This window comes from Maniola hyperantus, chromosome 19, assembly GCF_902806685.2.
Source record: "Maniola hyperantus chromosome 19, iAphHyp1.2, whole genome shotgun sequence".
Classification (NCBI taxonomy): Eukaryota; Metazoa; Arthropoda; class Insecta; order Lepidoptera; family Nymphalidae; genus Maniola; species Maniola hyperantus.
Window position 1 is genome coordinate 10,757,310 of NC_048554.1, and position 19,893 is coordinate 10,777,202.

The 19,893-nt window shown below is 36.8% G+C and overlaps 1 protein-coding gene across 8 annotated transcripts in view; it reads left to right on the forward strand.

Moving 5' to 3' along the window:
• nord overlaps nucleotides 1-19,893 on the forward strand; it is a 39,772-nt gene that overhangs the window by 12,107 nt on the left and 7,772 nt on the right. For all 8 annotated transcript variants that reach the window (XM_069505173.1, XM_034978877.2, XM_069505169.1 and 5 more), the window contains exons 3-8: nucleotides 9,344-9,517; nucleotides 10,058-10,170; nucleotides 10,962-11,050; nucleotides 11,746-11,864; nucleotides 19,109-19,389; nucleotides 19,765-19,856. In XM_069505173.1, the coding sequence (XP_069361274.1) occupies nucleotides 9,344-9,517; nucleotides 10,058-10,170; nucleotides 10,962-11,050; nucleotides 11,746-11,864; nucleotides 19,109-19,389; nucleotides 19,765-19,856 (868 nt within the window). The remainder of the gene's footprint in view (nucleotides 1-9,343; nucleotides 9,518-10,057; nucleotides 10,171-10,961; nucleotides 11,051-11,745; nucleotides 11,865-19,108; nucleotides 19,390-19,764; nucleotides 19,857-19,893) is intronic.

Consider the following 19,893-nt stretch of genomic DNA (forward strand, 5'->3'; position numbering starts at 1 on the left):
AGTCTTAGTCATTATACATACCTACATTAATCCTAATATTACAATCCATACAAAATGAGATGTCACGCGCCATTTTAACTCTAGGTATAGGTATGTCAATTACTGTCATGTCAAAAGTACGGTTCACCTTTAAAATAAAGACTGAAATCGTACTTTGGACATAGCAATTGACAAATAGATAAAGTTAAAATGGTGCGTGAGAACTCATTTTGTACGCATTATACTTACTTTTATTGTCTAAATAATTTTAAATACATATCAAAAATTGCGAACCGGCAGGAATCGAACCCGCGTCTCCTGGCATCGCCCCCGACGCTCTGACAATTTTTTGATATGTATGTTTACTCAGTACTCATACAGTAAACATACATATAAAAAATTTCGTCACTGGCAGTAGGCGGGCTGTAGCTTCGTGGTCAGAGCGTCGGGCGCGATCCCAGGAGACGCGGGTTCGATTCCTGCCGGTTCGCAATTTTCGATATGTATTTAAAATTATTTAGAAATTTCCCTGAAGTGTAGGTAAAACACTATAAAAATTATAAAAATACTTTTATTGTGTTTGTTTTACTCATATTGTTCTGCTGGTGCCTTCAAGCTTTTATCTGACGAAGTCAACAATTATTGTTAATAAAAAGTGAAAAAAGATAACAATGGTACTATGAGGACTCCATATGTACTGTATGACTCCACGTCAAATGTAAAAAAATTCGTAATAAATAAATATTCATTCATTCATCATGGTACCCAATTTGAATAAAAGCTTTGACTTTGTCCTAAATGATAAATCAATCAATTTTCTTTTTGACAAGTAAGTACGGCAAAAAATTCTATTCTCACCGATTTTATTATACACAAACTAAGACAGTAAAAAAGACAAATGTGAGGAAAAATTCGTTCCAATGCCAAAACTCATATTCACCGAATTAATTAACCATTTCGCCAAACTTCCTTACAAATGTGAAATGAATCTAAATCGGCCGGCACCGCGACGCTTTTCTGCAAACCGTGTAAATCCTTGAAGTTATTTATACGCAGACGTCTCGAAAAGCGCTAGCATTAAGAAAAAGTCAAAGACATTCAAACGTTATTATTAGTGACAGACAGGACAAACGGCAAACAGTCCGTCGGATAATAAAATCCTTTTGGCTACTTTTTACTCTTGTATAAAGTTCAAATAACAAAGCCTAAGGCTCAAATAAAAGGCCTCCAATTATACAAGGCTCAGATATTCGATAAGTCGAATTGCAGCAACATGTTTTTCAATATTTCAAAGTTGGCTGTACTTTCACGTCTCTGTAATTGAAAATAACCTAGGGATAAAACCATGTCATGGCAAAAACCACACCAAACTCGCTCCAGTAGTTTTAGAGGAACATAATAAGTATACCTACTTGAGACAAATACATCCATAAATCAAAGATTTCTTCAAAGACGGCTTTGAAGAAACAAACTTCCGTTTATTTTTTCTTAAAACTCAAAACAATCAAAAACTCAAAACTGTCACTGTGTTTTCCTCACATAATATTGTGTTTAGGGTTATTATTTAAACCTACCCAAAAGCCCCTTAGGGCAACAAAATCGGGATCAAAGATAAAAATCATTGCCTTTTCTGCTGGTGCAGTCGGGTAAAAACTTAAGCGTGACGATGAGCGACTCTACCCTTTAAATATCTTTGACTAAAATACATCAAAACACAGACAGAAATACAAAAGCGTGGCAGACTGACGGGCAGACGGCTTATTTATAGTGATTTTTCCTCCCATCCCGACATTTATTGATATATTTGTTACACTTTACTCATTGACTTTGCATTTTCTGTAACTTTTGTTAATGTTTCAATTTATTGGTGACATTTTTCATTAAAAATTAAAGTTGATTTTGTTGTGATTGTCACACTACACTAGAAGCACAGAATACTAACTATTACTTACATAATTAGGTACCTACTTAATTATTATAATTTATAGTGGTAAAATTATTATTTAAATATATAAAAGAAAAAAAGCTGATTGACTGATCTATCAACGCACAGCTCAAACTACTGGCCGGATCGGGCTGATATTTGGCATGCAGATAGCTATTATGACGTCCGCTAAGAAAGGATTTTGCAAAATTCGATCCCTAAGGGGGTAAAATAGGGGTTTTAAATTTGTGTAGTCCACGCGGACAAAGTCGCGAGCATAAGCTAGTACCTAATCAAAGCTATTAAAGTAAAACCTAACTAAATAGAAAAGGTTTCCCTCGTAAAGAACAGTAATTCAAAAGAGCTGTCATTTACATCGTAGGTATTTGTTCCCAGAAAAATGATTGCTCATAAATCTTTTTATACTGTAGCAACTGGAATTTTGCTGGTGTGTAGGTAATAAACAGGGCTACCTCTTGTGGTAGCCTAACCTACGTTTTGAATCTGAAAATTAGGTATTAAAATATTACAATAAAACTTTAAATTAGCCTTATCTAATTACTATACAAATCATGCCCGCGTGAAATGGTGCCAAGAATACTGGCTGCATTTCCGCGCTGGACAGCCAGGCTGATCCGTTGCGCGAAAAATGAGCCAGCCCTTCTGTCACCAGATGAGGCTATTAATCGCGGTGAAATGTCTCGTAAAAAAATGACTCCATGGCCCCAGGGTCTCCACGGCAAACGGAACAAAAATGTAACTCTTGATAACAGAGGCATACTTGCGCCGCTTGCCGTTTTCAGCTGTTTCTGCTGCGGCTCCGGGTCTTGGTGCTGTCTCCCTGATATGACACGGGGCCAATGTGTCAACACATTTGCGTCCCACATTAGTGCCCGTCCAACGGGGAACCAGCGTCAATCCATCAGGTCTCTTTCCATGATAATGTCTAATCCTTGCCGGTTCAGTGAGCGCAGGAATATATATGGTGGCAACTGGCAAGATAGCCCGTTTAATCGTATCTTTCTTCATTATCGTATATTATTAAATTTTTATATTTTTTTTAAAGAATATTAGCCATGTTAAATGACTAATATTCCCCTTTCCTCTCCAACTAAGCGTCAGGCTTGTGCTCGGAGTAGGTACGACAATAGTGCAACGAGCGGGGTTTGAACCGACCTTTCGGTTTTCAGTCCACTCCTTTACCGGTTAAGCTATTGAGGCTCTAAAGCATTTATTAGCTCCGCAAATTGCTAATGCGCGTGGCCGCCATTTTAGTGACGTCAGCACTAGACTAAAGTTTCGAGTTGATGGTATATTTTTACTTAAACATACGTCAAATGAAGTTATAATGACGTCATTTCGATGTTAATGAGACATGGTTCCCGTGCAATAGCAATTTGCGGGACTTATACTTCCTATAACAGTCATCCATAGAACGTAAACTTTTAATACCTTTTCTCGTTAAGTAAGGCATGCATAAATAAGTGGATCATACAGTATGTGTGTCAAATCAAAAATTCGCTGACATACTTTCAGCGTTCTCACCACATGCTCGCATTAGTTATACGTTGCATCACTATGTGTAATGTGTCACTATGATATGTTACACGGGATTTTTGCTAAACATATAATATATAACTGTCAGACCACCAAATACAGCGCTTGTAACGACTAGGTGTTGATTAAGTGCCAGAATTAGGGACACCAGATGTTGCTGTTCACTTTCCGGACATTCCAATTTTCACAATTTACTAAAGTTGAAGAAGTTGAATTCGTACAACCGATAGACGTTGGGGTCCCAAGGTACTGGAATGGTGACCTCGCACCGAAAGGCGTTGGAAGACCCCCTACTAGGTGGACAGATGAAATCAGATGAGTCGCAGGGAGCCGCTGGATTCAGGCGGTGCAAGACCGTGGTGTGGGGAAGTCCCTACAAGAGACCTATGTCCAGCAGTGGGCGTCTACCGGTTGATGATGATGATGATGAAAGTTGAAGAAAATAAGCCGATTGCCAAGCATTTAAACCTAGACGACCGACGAAAAATGGAAAAGTATTCTGACGAAACGTTTTTGGTTAGTAAATAAGATTCAATTTAAAAATAACCATATGATGCTCAAAAAAAACAATTTTTTTACCAATAAAATATCAAAATGTATAAAGTTGAAAAAATTAAACATAGGTACACTGAAACGCAGAAACGAAATATGATTAGTACTTAACGGCCTTTATCGGTTTAAAAATAATACGCAACGATAAAAAAAATTATCTGGAAATTGAATACTAAGTTTAGTTTTTAATCTACATATATTATGTAAGTAGGGAAGGACTAAGGAGGCGCAAATATGAATATAGAAAATAGTTTCATATTTGTGCCTTTTGGGATGGAGACCATGGGTTCGTGGAGCGAGGGTGCTAGATAATTTTTTTAAGGACCTGTCATCTCGTCTCCTGCCACAGGAGACCGGAAGGTTGGCAGTTACCTCGGTCAGCATATTAGTCTGGCTTTTTAACGAAGTAACGCTTGTATTCTACTAATAAATAAATAAACTATATACCTACATAAAACTGCGATCAATTAAAAAATCTATCTTTTCTTGTCACCTAATATAATAGGTAGTTACCTGATATTGTACCTATATCTGAAGGGTTGAGATGATAATATAAAATTATTGACCAATATTTTAGGATTTTCAAATCACAAGGATGTCGTCTTGAAAAGATGTTTTGTTATGGGAACACTATCCAAAACATAAAGTGGTCGTACATTACCGATTCGTCATAACACCTATTCCTGTATCACACCGTTTACCGTTTTATCTTGATCAATGTACAGCATCAAATTATAATTGAGGCATTAATAATTCAATAAGTTATTGCGCACTCACGTTGATCATTTTCTTGATCTATATTAAGAAGCAATCGTTAGTTATACTATGTTTGTTTACATTAAATCCACAGCATACCTGAGATTTGAAGGAAACTTTAATTTAATAGGTAAAAGTTTAAAACCCGACTAACTTCTCAGCCATATTGGTTTTTTTTTTAATTTATAGCCAGTGTCATTCGAGATGGTGTAAGGATTCTAACGATATCCCATACATTCAAATCTGTTTGCAGCGATCACGCATTCACCCGATCCGTATTCGTGAAAATACGGATATAAGAAATATCTACGGCACATGTCATAAGCTACCATATAAAACAAAAAGGAACGTATTTGCACTCGGATTGGATGAGTGCCGTTAGGCATTTAGAAAGTCCATAGAAAGTTTTGGATTTTTCAGTATAATAAGTATCTATTAGATGTTCTTTTCCAGGGCTTTCCTCAAGTTCGGTTCAGCGGTTTAGCTGGTAGTTTGAAAAGGTGATAAAAAACAGACAAACTTTTGTATTTATAATACTACCTACTAGATGGTGCTCGCGACTTCGTGGATTTAAGTTTTTTTTAATCCCGTAATTTATTGATTTTCCGAGCCTATGTCCATCTCAGGGATACAAGCTATCTGTGTACTAAATATCATCATAATAGGTTTAACAAATGGGTCGTGAAAATATAACGACAGACAGACTTTCGTATTTAGTAGGTATTGATTGAAGTAAGATCATTGCTCTAAAGTAATTATGGATCTAGTAAAAACACAATGGAATGTAGATCGATAGTATTTTTTAACCCGTATCAGCAACTAAATACCAAATACACACTCGAGCTGGCCCCGTACAGCCTTCAAGTGCGCTTACCTTACCAGATTCCAATGGATCTTCTTTTTTCGCAATGAAACTATCACTAAAGGCTGAAACAAACAGAACGTATGGCGGTAGCATGTCTAACGCGACTACTAGAAGCTGTATTACCTTTTCATTAACGGGGGTGAAATCTCCTTGATAGGTACCCGGCGTCCTGAGGAAGACATCAGATTATGTATAGAATGGGACGCTCAGCGGGTGAGCGGGGCATCCCCTCGCCTCATACCCGATTGAAATCTCGACCTCTCGCGTACTATAGGATTTATACCTACTAAACCCCCTCGGTTAACTACCGGCAGATATTATTAGAAGGCTCCGAGATGGAATTGGAGGAAATATCCCCTTCAGTGCATGCACCTCGCTATGAGGTATGATGGCTACTTGTCCGACAAAAAGCTAACAGCGATCTGGAGGTCTGAAATTTGATAGCACGTTTTTTGTCCTGTGAAAAGAAGTTTAAGAAATATAGATACAACAGTATTATAATGAGGAGAGATATAATAATGAGGAGAGAAGAAAAAGAGGAAGAAAAACAACATTTACAGGGTTAGCACGAGGTAATTGCAATGCACTTCTGTGATCATCTCCGCTATTATTATTAGGTTAGTCAGTGGCGTGCACAGTGTTTGAAGCCAGGGTAAGCATTAGTTAGGTAGGAACCTATTTACTGGCAGGTCATAATGAAAAATATGCATTGAGCCATTACAACTGGGGTAAGCAGTGCATTTATGCCTCTATGACCTGCACGCCACTGAGGTTAGTGGGTCCGTCATCAATGGACTAACCCATGCGAGACAGACACACTCTGCCAGTGCAGCGGTAGGGATTTCTTTTCCTTTCCTGAAAAAGAAAGAAAACAAGTTGTAATACAGAAACTGTATGAAACTGCGCTTCTGTTATCGTTATGTTGTACGATGTGCTTTTTAATAAATAATCGATGCGTTATGCGTTCTTTGCAGTTGTATCAGCGTATACGACGCGTACGCATCCGTCTAGTGTGTTGACCTGCCGTGCAGTTGCCGCCGAGCGGTGTGTGTGTTTTAGGCTTTAAGAAAACGTGCGCGCGCGCATGTATTGTTTGCAAAAAACACTGCTAATGGAAACACTAAATCATTGTGAAATTTACTACACCCAACTACGCCGAGATTTATAGAGTATGGTCAGGGATCGCGGGCTAATGTTCGATCTGTCAAAATTCGCGCCGCCATTTTGAAATTTGCCTCAACGCATATACAGACGTTTTTGGCGTGAACGTTTTTTGATGTATCGCTGGATATTTCTTACGTGCGAAACAATGACCGCTTGTGGTATGGAGTACAAATTTATGGTCATTTTGCCATATGAGCTTATTGAACTCCGGTGCGCTACTTAGTTCCAGGAATTTCACGAGAAACAAAAAAAGGTAGGTTAAGGTAGGTAATATCCGTTGTACATTTTATCGGCCACACTTATGTGTGGGCCTAAGGTTTAGCAGGCTATAGAAAAGGTATTTATGGACGGAATAATATACAATTATTATACCTATATGCGCTTACACCTCATTTAGCACGATCAATTTTTTTTTTATCAAATAAGATAACTAATCTAACGATAGATTTTTCGTATTAGCAAACTTTTATTCGAAGTACCGTAGTGTACGAAGTCTGTACTTAGTTGTTTTTTATTTAAAAAAAAAAATGAGCTAGTCCTAATTTTTAAGACAAAAGTTGTAACCATAATACTTATTGTGTTATTCAATTTATTTTGAGACCCTATATAAAATTGCTGATTCATCTAAAAAGAAATGGTCCGTAAGACATGCGTGATTAGACAGTTTTCGATCAAGTTTTGTAAACAACAACAAACCAGTTTGGTAAACTATTTAGGTATGCGCATAATGAGATCCTAACAGATTCTATCCGAGACAAAAGGTAGAATAAATTAAAGAAAAGTAAAGTAAGTAAATCCAAATTAAACCTTTTTACAGTTTTCGAAACTTCGAGACTTTGTTTGCGTGGATTTAGTCTTTTTGAAAATCCTGTGTGAACAATTAATTTTTCGGGATAAAAATTTGCCCATGTCCATTCTTTAGGATGCATGCTATCCCGTTACAAAATTGATTAAAGAGATGGACAGTGTTTTAGCAGACGGGCAGACTGCTGGGATTAGAAATTTGAGATTTTGTATCAGAAAGTTTCTTTTTAATCTTGAAGATAGGAAGGCAGGACGGACGGGTCAGTTAGTTATTGACATACGATATAGCACATAGCTTTTATTTTTGATGAAGCCTGCAACTTCGTCTGCGTGGATTTAGGTTTAGAGCCATCAATAGCTCAACCGGTAAAGGAGTGGACTTAAAACCGAAAGGTCGACGGTTCAAACCCCGCCCGTTGCACTATTGTCGTACCTACTCCGAGCACAAGCCTGACGCTTAGTTGGAGAGGAAAGGGGAATATTAGTCATTTAACATGGCAAATATTCTTTTAAAAAAAAAGTCCTGTGCGAAGTCTTCGATTTTCCGGGATAAAAAGTAGTCTTTGTACATCTCCAGCATGTAAGATGTCTGTGTATAAAATTTCGTTTAATCGGTTAAACGAATGGGCCGTGAAATGTAACAGACGGATAGACAGACTTTCATATTATTAGTAGTAGTAGTTCAAAATTCAAAATTTGATGTATACCGAGAGCTAACTGCGTTCTAATAACAAAATAGTAAATAAGTTGTAGTAAACCAATAATTTTGTACTAGGCGATGTTTTATAGAGCCAAATGACGCCCTTTGATAGATTTTCTGATAGCCTTATTTCAGTAAATATTAGCTTCAAGAAATGCACTCCAATTCCCTCGATTGAAAGTGGTTCAAATTCCGATTGAAAAATTCTAATGCGGTTTTGTCAAGCAATTTGTCTCTAACTAACTTTATAAAAAATGTACTTCTGACGTTAGTAACGCCACTACTGAAGATTATGATCACCATTTTGATTACTATTATTGGAGGAAAATGGCAAGAAACAAAATTGATCCATCTGAGATCTTGTGTGAGATGATGGGGTAATAAATCGTTTTTTTCTAGCTCCTTTTCCTAACATAATATCCTACCTATTACCTGGATAGTACATACTAGCTGATGCCCAGGACTTTGTCCGAGTGGATTAAGGTTCTTAAAAATCCTGTGGGAACTCTTTGATTTTCCGGGATAAAAAGTAGCCTACGAGAATGTCACTCTTCAGCACGCCTAACATGCACCCCACGAGAAAATTTTGGCTTCGTATTTACTCGTCTTATCTTTATGAATGAATTTCTCGTGCGGCGTTATGTTAGGCTCTCGGTATACCCATGAAAAAATCACGTCGATCCGTTGCTTCGTAAATCGTAATTGAAGGACAAACCAACAAACCAATAAACTAACAAACACTTTTGCCTTTATAATATGGGTATTGGGTATTGATATAGATAATATGGGTACTGAACTGATAATATGTTATTTTTTTTCAATTAAACTTTTAGTATTTTTGAATCGTCAGATGCATCTACTACTTACCACATGGTTGGGAATGCCTTTCCTATGGGTAATGATAAAATAAGGAACACTTTTCCTCTCTACTATTCCAGAGCAAATTTCTATATCATTTCTCTACGTCTTTCTAGTGATCACACAGCATAAATTATTTCACACCGTCACGGTTGAATTCAAGGTTGAATGTTTTTGTTCATAGAAACCTAGAGGTCCTAACCACCAGGCTGGCGACGCTCATCCTCCTCAACGCTGCTGGAGCCGGGTTGGCTGCTCCAAGTGTGCTGGTCACCAGGCCCATCTCCAAGGTCTCAGTGGAATGGCTGCCCATGGACAATCAGACTTTGTATAGGCTGGAGGAAGGAGAGACTCGAAAGTAAATAATCCATATTAATATTATAAATGCGAATGTGTGTCAATTTCTCTGTCTGTCTGCTAGCTTTTCATGGTCCAACAGTTTAACCGATTTTAATGAAAATTGGTACAGAGTTAGCTTACATCCCGGGGAAGGACATAGGTTACTTACTTTTTATTCTGGAAAATTAAATAGTTCCCACGGAATTTTAAAATACCTAAATCCACGCGGACGAAGTCGCCGGCGTCGTCTAGTATTCTATATGTCAGGAATATAGAATACTAGATGATGCCCGCGACTTTATCCGCGTGGGTTTAGGTTTACCTATACATTCTAAAACAGATTTATATTTATTTTTATGCATAATAGTTTTTGATTTATCGTGCAAAATGTTGAAAAAATACGACTTTAGTACGGAACCCTCGGTGTGTGTGTCTGACTCGCACTTGGCCGGTTTTTAAATTGACACCCAAGGTCTCATTTCCAAGGATTGTTGGGTGTTGATTTGAAAGAAACGACGTCTATTTTCAAACTGATTTGGGTGTTGTTTACTTGTTTCAGCCTAGAACTGAACACGTCGCTGATCTCTCAGATGACGGTCTACATCACAGTGAGCCCGTGCTCGAGACATATGCACTGGGCTTTTTACCAGGGACCACCTGATTCTAGTGACTGTAAGTGTAATAAAATAAAATAAAATAAAATATTTTAAATTCAATTAAACTTTTTATGGTTCTGAACTTCCGAACCATAGTACAATAACACTTTAAAATCGGAACCTTTCGTGTGCGAGTCCGACTCCCACTTGACCTATGTCCAGCAGTGGATGTCTATCAGTTGACGACTATGATGATGATTGAAAAATTGGTAGAAAAGATTGTTTTATTGGATCAGTTTTTGCGGAAAAACGAAAAAAAATTTGAGTGTATTTCTTGTACTATACTATAGTAAACTACTATAGTATAATATACTATAGTACAAGAAATAACACTTTAAAATCGGAACCCTTCGTGTGCGAGTCCGACTCCCACTTGACCAGTTTTTTAGGGTTCCGTACCTACCTCAAAAAGAAAAACGGAACCATAAACGGAATCATGAAATTTGGCAGGTAGGTAGATCTTATAGCTGACATTAGGGGAAAAATCTGAAAACCGTGATTTTGTGGTTACATCACACAAAAAAAATTAAATTGTGGTCATGAACTAATAATTAGTATTTTCAATTTTCTAAGTAAGATAACTGTATCAAGTGGGGTATCATATGAATGGTAATCACCTGTGCATTCTAAAACAGATTTTTATTTATTTTTATGTATCATAGTTTTTGAATTATCCTGCAAAATGTCGAATAAATACGACTGTAGTACGGAACCCTCATTGCGCAAGCTTGACTCGCACTTGGCCGGTGTTCATGCTCTCTGCCGATTTAAAGAAAAACGTCATACATTTTTTTCTGTTACCTACAGCAAAACTGCAACTGGTACAGGAGCATGGAGGTGTCGAGATGCACACTATATCATTTTCAATATCTAAACAAGACAGATATGTTTTACAGGTATGATTATTATTTTCTATCAATTATAAAGTGAAAATTACTTGTTAGACGGGTTATAAAAATTTCATCTTGTTATAAATCCCGGTAGCAAGTGGCAATATTATCATAATATCGAAACGATTTTATTTACTGACTAGCTTATGCTCGCGACTTCGTCCGCGTGGACTACACACATTCACGATTTCGGCATTGTAGAGGGTTGTCTCTGTCACTCATACCTATATGACGTTTTGTCGGTCTCAACGACAAAGACAATTCTCTCTAATCTCCTTCAAAGGTCGATGTACATTATTTTCTGTCGCGTACTGTATGCTTTGGTAGCCTAGTGGTTACGACGTCCGCCTTCCAATCGGAGGTCGGGGGTTCGATCCCGGGCACGCACCTCTAACTTTTCGGGTTTATGTGCGTTTTTAAGTAATTAAAATATCACTTGCGTTAACGGTGAAGGAAAACATCGTGAGGAAACCTGCATGCCTGAGAGTTCTCCATAATGTTCCCAAAGGTGTGTGAAGTCTGCTAATCCGCACTTGGCCAGCGTGGTAGACTATGGCTAAAATCCTGCTCACTCTGAGAGGAGACTTGTGCTCTGTAGTGAGCCGGTGATGGGTTGATCATGATGATGATGACTGTATACCGATTTTTGGAGGTTTCTAGACCGATTTGCAAAATTTTTTTTAACAGTTATTTCATTTCAGTTGTCTTCTTCGAAAGGAGGTGCAGCAGCAGTGAGCGTGCGCGGAGAAGCCACCAGACTTGTGCGCATGCGTCTGCGTGTACGTTCCAAACGAAGGCTTTCGACCAACTGGGATCCTAGGTAATTCCTTCTTCAGTTTTTAAGTTAAACTTCTTGAGAATAACCATTAGAATAACTTAGATATTTTTGGACACAAGTAGGTCTAGGGTTAGGGGCCGAAAATGGCCGCCAAACCAAACAGTTGTTTTGAGGACGCCACCTTTTATCGAAATGGTATCAAGTCCATAAAAACAGAAAATGTGCCCACAGAAATAAAAACTGTCATTTGGATGACTTAGAAGACTTGGGTCTTTCAGTCATTTGGATGACTAGGAAGACTTGGGTCTTCTAGTCATCCAAATGGTTGACTAGAAGCCTCCTCTGTCCATCTGTCTGTCTATCAGCGGGCAGTATCTCATGTACGTAACAGATAGAGTGTTAACATCACCGAACACCTGTGTATTTATATTGCTGTTAAAACAACAAATAAATAAATTAAAAAGTGTTATTTTTTTGTAAGATGGTACGGAGCCCTTCGCATGCGAGTCCGACTCGCGCTTGACCAATTTTTATTTTTATTTTTAATGTAAAATGTCAGCTATTATTATTCAATATCACATACCCCATACCGTTAACCTGCATTTCTCGCCAATAATTTAGAAAAATATCTCGCAACACACATCCGTAGGTACCTATTGCACTTTATAGTCTCATATCTAACCATACATGGCATATCATAAATTGATCAATACTCGTTCTTGTGACGAACAGACGGACAGCTCAGATTTATGGCCTGGGAGAGTTATGGTTTAACGGTGATATTCCATACGAGTTTTTATATTTGGACGTTTCTTGTTCCCGTTAGGTCCATGGGTCTTAATTTATGGTGTTTCTATTACCAAGTTAATTTTTTACCAATTACGAAAAAGGAAGAACTCAAATTGATGCGCATTTTTTTACGATTCTTTGAATCGTATATCAGGTTGATCGTACTTTTTGGTAAAAATCAAGTGGTGATTTCCGGAGGAGAAAGATGAAACTCCTCAATGATCAGTGCTATAGTTTATGTACCAAGTGGGGTGTCATAAAATGAAAGGGCTTTAACCTGTTCATTCTAAAAAATATTTTAATTTTAATTTTTTATGCATAAAGTTTTTGATTTATCGTGTAAAATGTCGAAAAAATACGACTGTAGCTATGTAGTACGAAACCCTCGGTGCGCGAGTTTTGACTCGCACTTGGCCGGTATTTTTAATCTGATTATTATTACCTATCATAAAAATAATAACTACGTAAGTACCTATGAGTACGTAATATTAACACAAAAATTATTACAAGACGGAACTAAAAAAAATATACTTTCCCTATTAAAGAAGCTTTAATATCTCATTATCAGTGTTTCGTTAATTAATTAAACATGGCTGTATTAAGTGAAATGAGACTCAAGATTATTTTATTTTAATTAAAAAGCATCGTGTTAATTAGGTGCGGCGGCATCTTTGAGTATTTCAATCTACTTTGTAATACTTTATTAGATTAAAACGGGCCAAATATATTTCCTAATTAGCTAGTCCGAGTAACGTTTTTAGGGTTCTATATCCGAATAGGGTTCCATACTAAGCCTCCGCTGACCATCCAATCGTCTGTCCATCTGTCCGTCCGTCCGACCGTCTGTCCGTCCGTCCGGCTGTCTTTAAGCGGGCTGTATACCATGAACCATAATAAATAGAGAGTAGATATTTTCACACGGTGTGTATTTCTATCGCCGCTATTACAACGCAATATAATAAGAATTTCAAAATTTCCGCCATGAAAATTAAAAGTGTTATTTCTTTTATGAGTACCTACGGTATCCTTTGTGTGCGAGTCCGAATCGCACGTGACCGATTTTTCTTCTGGTTATCGACGAAGACAGACAGTGGGCCGGCGGCGGCGGTAGTCAGTGATCATGATGAACATTCAAAGTCAAATGCTGCAGTTAATAGCTACCAAACTTGATTATGTGTTTATCTATACCAACATTACTCCGAAAGCTCAAAAACTGTTGATACGGTAACTTTACGGTTTTAAATAATATTATGGAAAGGTAAACGTAAGCTAACGTAACGTATCGTAGAAGAGCCGTGATAGCCGTGTGGTTACGACGTCCGCCTCCTATTCGGGAGGTCGGGGATTCGATCACGGGCACGCACCCGTAACTTTCGGGCTTATGTGCGTTTTAAGACATTAAATATCACTCGCTTTAACGGTGAAGGAAAACATCGTAAGAAAACCTGCATGTCTGAGAGTTCTCCATAATGTTCTCAAAGGTGTGTGAAGTCTGCCAATCCTCACTTGGCTAGCGTAGGCTATGGCCAACCCTTCGCATACTGAGAGGAAGCCCGTGAAATGTAAGCCATAGAATACTTAACATATAAACAGAATAAATATTTAAGGACAAGACTACAAATAGCAAGGCTGTCACATATCAATCGACTATTAACTTATCACAAGTGATGGGAACCGTATATTATCGATTATCGTATGGATTTATTCAATCGAGGGCATACAAAGGTTGATAGAACGGACTATGTATGGCAAGGGTCAGACAGTCGATAAATATCGCGATACGGGTCTCGATATTTATTAATAACGATGTTATACCGTTTGCGCATTAATAAAACATTATTGACGGTATCACATCACAAATATTATGAAAAAAAAACTGAGCTTCTGAACTTAAGATTATGTCTCCAAGATAGTTTAAAAACGTTATAAACCTAAGGGTTTTTATTTTTTATTTCATTTTAAAATTAAGGACCCTACCTATATCTGCATAATACCTTGAATACTTAAGAAAAACAATAAGACGATTTTAAATAACGTTATTTGTAGATCAACATACATACCACCAGCAGTGTTGCAAAATCACTACCCATTTTTATATTAATAAGTACTTAGTAGGTATTTGTTGGTTTGTCCGTTTGCTCTTTCAATCACGCCGCAACTGAGCAACGGATCGTCATATTTTTTTTTACATGAGCTACTTTTTATGGCGAAAATTCGACGAGTTTCTGCGGGATTCTTAAAAACATAAATCCACGTGGATGAACTCGTAGTTATACCAGCTAACTTAAATTATAAAGCCACATACGACTTATTTTATACGAGGATATCAAATGGAGCGAGAAACATTAGAAAATTGGGGTGCGAAAAGCCAAATGATGCGAAAGCAAAAGATATATTATTATAATGGTAAGCCTTTTTAATCATTAGTGATGATTCGTTTAACACTGTCTTAAATCATTAAATGAATGGAAACCTCGCATACTGTTCGAAGCATACGCGGAAAGATTTGGAAGCCAACCGCATTATTATCCCAAGAAAACTTCTATCATGTGACTAGCTTTTGCTCGTGACTTCGTCTGCGTGGACTACAAAAATTTCGAACCCCTATTTCACCCTCTTAGGGGTTGAAATTAAAAACGCTTTCTTAGCGGATGCTTACGTCATAATAGCTATTTGCATGCCAATTTTCAGCCCGATCCGTCCAGTAGTTTGAGCTGTGTGTTGATAGATCAGTCAGTCAGTCAGTTAACTTTTTCTTTTATAGAAAGGGGTCACGATTCTATTATTATCAACCGATAGACGTCCACTGCACATAGGTCTCATGACTCTTGTAGGGACTGTTATGTATATGCCACGGTCTTGCGCCACCTGATTCCAGCGATTCCCTGCGACTCATTTGGGACCCCAATCGGTTTTTCGAACTATGAGCCCTACCCTTTGCCACTTTGACTTCGCAGCCCGTACGACCCTCAGCAAACGGAATATGATGCAGTAAGACCAATTACAAAATGCTCTAGTACCAATTACAAAATGTTTAGAACTCAATTATCAAAGTTGAGACAGCAAATTCTTAGACTGTTCGGAACATCAAAAAGTTCAAGAAAAAGGATAATACTAAAAATTACGATCATACCCTAGAATTTATGTTATTAAATTATCGACCTCGTACCTGTACTAGCCGGCACGTGCAATTACCTCTCCGTTTTAGGGTTCCGTAACTCAAAAGGAAAAACGGAACCCTTATAGGATCACTTTGTTGTCTGTCTGTCTGTCTGTCTGTATGTCTGTCTGTCAAGAAACCTACAGGGTACTTCCCGTTGACCTAGAATCATGAAATTTGGCAGGTAGGTAGATCTTATAGCTGGACATTTGGGAAAAAATCTGAAAACCGTGAATTTAGGGTTAGATCACACAAAAAAAAAATTGTGGTCATGAACTAATAATTAGTATTTTCAACTTTCGAAGTGAGTGACTATATCATATGAAAGGTCTTCACCTGTACATTCTAAAACAGATTTTTATTCATTTTTATGCATCATAGTTTTTGAATTATCGTGCAAAATGTCGAAAAAATACGACTGTAGTACGGAACCCTCATTGCGCGAGCCTGACTCGCACTTGCCCGGTTTTTTATTTCAATTAACATCCCCTTGTAGTAAAAACCAATCTTGCGGCAACATTGTATAGCGCGGAACTGTTAATTGTACGCGATCATGGGCCAATACTACATTAGCTCCTATATTCTCATTTATACTGGCACTTTTATGAAATGGCTGAGACTTTATCGGGGGATTAAATTGGATTTAATTTTTTTTCGTTATGGTACGGCTCCACTATAGGGTTCGACAAAAAATTCAAGTTCGGGCAAATATTAAGACAGTATGGCATTTGGCAAATCAACAGGCCATAAGTACTATTCGGGATACGGCGAACGTTTTTAAATAAGTTTGGCAAATCAGCTGGCTGGCAGACGCTGCATTCTGTGACAGCGAATAGTCCTCCCTGTGGTATATCAGACATAATCCATACCTACTAATATTATAAATGCAAAAGTGTGTCTATCTGTCTGTCTGCTAGCTTTTCACATCCCAACATTTCAACCGATTTTGATGAAATTTGGTACAGAGATAGCTAGCAGGAAGGACATAGGCTACTTTTTATCCCGGAAAATTAAAGAGTTCCCACGGGATTTTTAAAAACCAAAACTTAACGGACGAAGTCTCGGATATCATTATTACATCCCGGAAAACAATAAAATATTAAAAACCTACCATTCGGCTTAGCGCGAATGTGCAGAACGATACGATTGCCGCCAGTCACACAATTCGCGATATCACGAATAATTTGTCGAGTCCCGATAGTGAGACCTAACCATTACAGTGGTTGCTCTTATAGGCCTTGCCAACAGCTTAAATTTTTATGGAATTAATGAGGCTCAGCTATTCCTACTATTCTTGTAGGTTCATAAGTATATGTATCTAACTATTGACATGAGTAATTAACATTCTTCTGCAGGTCTTAGGTACATTAGGTAAGATTAATGTTTTTTATGTCTTGTCTGCCAACAATTGCTTTTCCCTTATTTTCAAGTATATACTTCACCATCATACAGTACTGTGCTTTCTTTCTCATTTGTGACATCAGCAAAATCCACAAAACTAACTTTCATAATATATTATCTAGGTACTATTTTCTGCAATATCAGGATTAAAACCATCTACATCTGGTATTGGCTTTTTACAAGCTTCTCTATTTTTCCCGATCATAATCGCAAAACAAGGCGCAATCATGAAGTGAATTATACCAATTTTATATCCACATAAGCTCCATGAAGAATTCAATCGGAGCAAAAAAGAGCAAAATTTAAATTCTCGGTAACACCGACAACGCCGTTAACAGCAATAACGTTAATTAAACGAGTAACAAGTTTCTACATGTTGTATCAAATTGCCAATATAAGATGTCTTTACTATTTGCAGAGAACGCTACTGGGATAGTACTCGATAAATAGAATAAAGAGTCAGCAAAGGCAAGCTTCATTCCTTCAACTTTTTGCTGCCGATTATCCGCACCTTTAAAGAAAAACAAATCTTAACTTTTATAGATTAAAGTTGAAATTTGATCATCACATACCAACTTGATTTTACACATTTAAACTGATGAGGGATATGAAATTTAATTGCTCCAAGATAAAGTCTCATTTCCAACGTGCGTAGAAAAATCTGAGTTCCAAGTAAGCTTTGACCGAGCTTAATAAATTAGTGCGCGCCACTTTTGTTTATTATTGAAATATGGTTTATTTTCAGTACTAAAATTAATGCATATAAAATTTATATGACATCCATCGAGACAGCTAGTACTTTATTTGTTTGATATTTCAGTCCTATAACTTATGTAATTCTAACGAGATCAATAAAACTGTAGTTTCTATTCATATAATATTATGTAGTACCTACTTATTGAATATTCATTAATATTCGTTCGTAGTATTATTCATTCTATGTATTTTCTACTATTCAATAGGTATACAATTCATTTCATATTCATAGTATAACAATTCCTTTTTTATTATAAGTACGTATTTTAACAATAATTGCCAACCAGTGAATTTTGAAACCGTATTAATTCTCTATCACTGAATGCCTTGATTTTTAAGTTTAAATCGAACCTCAAAACTATTGTTTTCGTCGAAAAAAATAAATCTTTATAAACAACTTTTTTATCTCCAAGAAGTAAGACTCTATAAACGTTAAAGCCACTTTGCCTTTAAAAGAAATTGAATAGGATTTTCAAAACGCTTCACCTAGATCCAACTATGCACTCGTCGGTACTTAACTTTTTTATAAGCATTTAAAAAGCGTTTCAATGACTAATTATTTTGTAATTAGATGTGATTGAAATGAATCAAAGAAAAAAGGTTACTTATATAATTATTTTCTCCGGGCTAATAAGTGCAATTAAGGGCAATTTGTAACAGCTTCTTATCTTTTAATAGATTACGGGGTTAATCGATATAATAATTTTATTCCAAACTGACGTGAAACTATTTGTTTTTCACAAGATAATTAATAAGTATGTAATTTAATTCCCACCACAGAAATGTATCATCCATAAATTAACTCTTTACTTCCACAAAATACTTAAAAGCCTTTGCGTTGAATTTCTTTGAATTTTCCTTATCGTTATTAAGTAATTCAACTACCAGTTTGTGTTTTATTTTTAAGAGGCTGTCTTTTTATTAATATTTATTTCATTTTCCAGTTCTATTTTGCCTTTACATGCATTAACTTCTACAAAATACTTAAAAATCCCATTTCTTTCTATTTCTTTCAATTTTTCCGCATCGTTATAAATTATTTCATCAACCAGTTATAAGTTTTATAGCTTACATAATAATTTATACATTTGTTGTTTTGTTCATAGGAAATATTCGAGTCACACACACATACTTAAGTTCGTTGTGTTCCATTTTACCAATAGATTTTTTTTGGTTTCAGTCCCATAGATCCTCAAGCAACCACATACTGCGTCGTCGCATCACACAGAAAGAACTACACGTCACTCTGTGCTGCGCAATATGATGTTAGATCGAATCGATTTGATAATAAACCCATTCGATTCAATTCGGCTGAAGATCGATCCAACGAGAGGTTTCGTACAAAACATAATCAGACTGACAACAATACCGGATTATCTGAGAGCAATAAAATAGATGATTTGGATGCTTTTAATATTTACGAAGGAAACTTCAAGAGTGTCTACAGGAGAAGGAAGTTTGGTAAGAGATCTGATGTAACTACTAGATTATTTTCATGAAAAATCTAAAAATGTGACAAAACTAAAAAGTCTTATTGCGAATTTCTTCTAGCGTAATAAATAACACTATTCATCAAATAATTAAAACATGGTTGTTAACTATGGACCTCATAAGAAAGTTCATAGTCACATAGAGAGAGATAGATGCTTGGAGATTCTCTACGTGATCGATTTAGAAATGTGGAGATTCGTAGAAGAACCAGAGAAACTAGCTCAGCGGATTGCGAAGCTGAAATGGCAATGTGCAGGGCACATAGTTCGAAAAACTGTAAGACATTGGGGACAAATTCATATTCATATTTGTAGAATAATATGTTGATGATGTTTTTTTAAACAGGACGCAGTACAAGAGTGTCAAATGAGGATCCAGTAATAGCATGTGTAGGAGATAGGACACATCATTTGATAGAAAATCTGGATCCAAGCACGGTTAGTAAATTAATTGTTATTTTAAAAAAAAGATTTG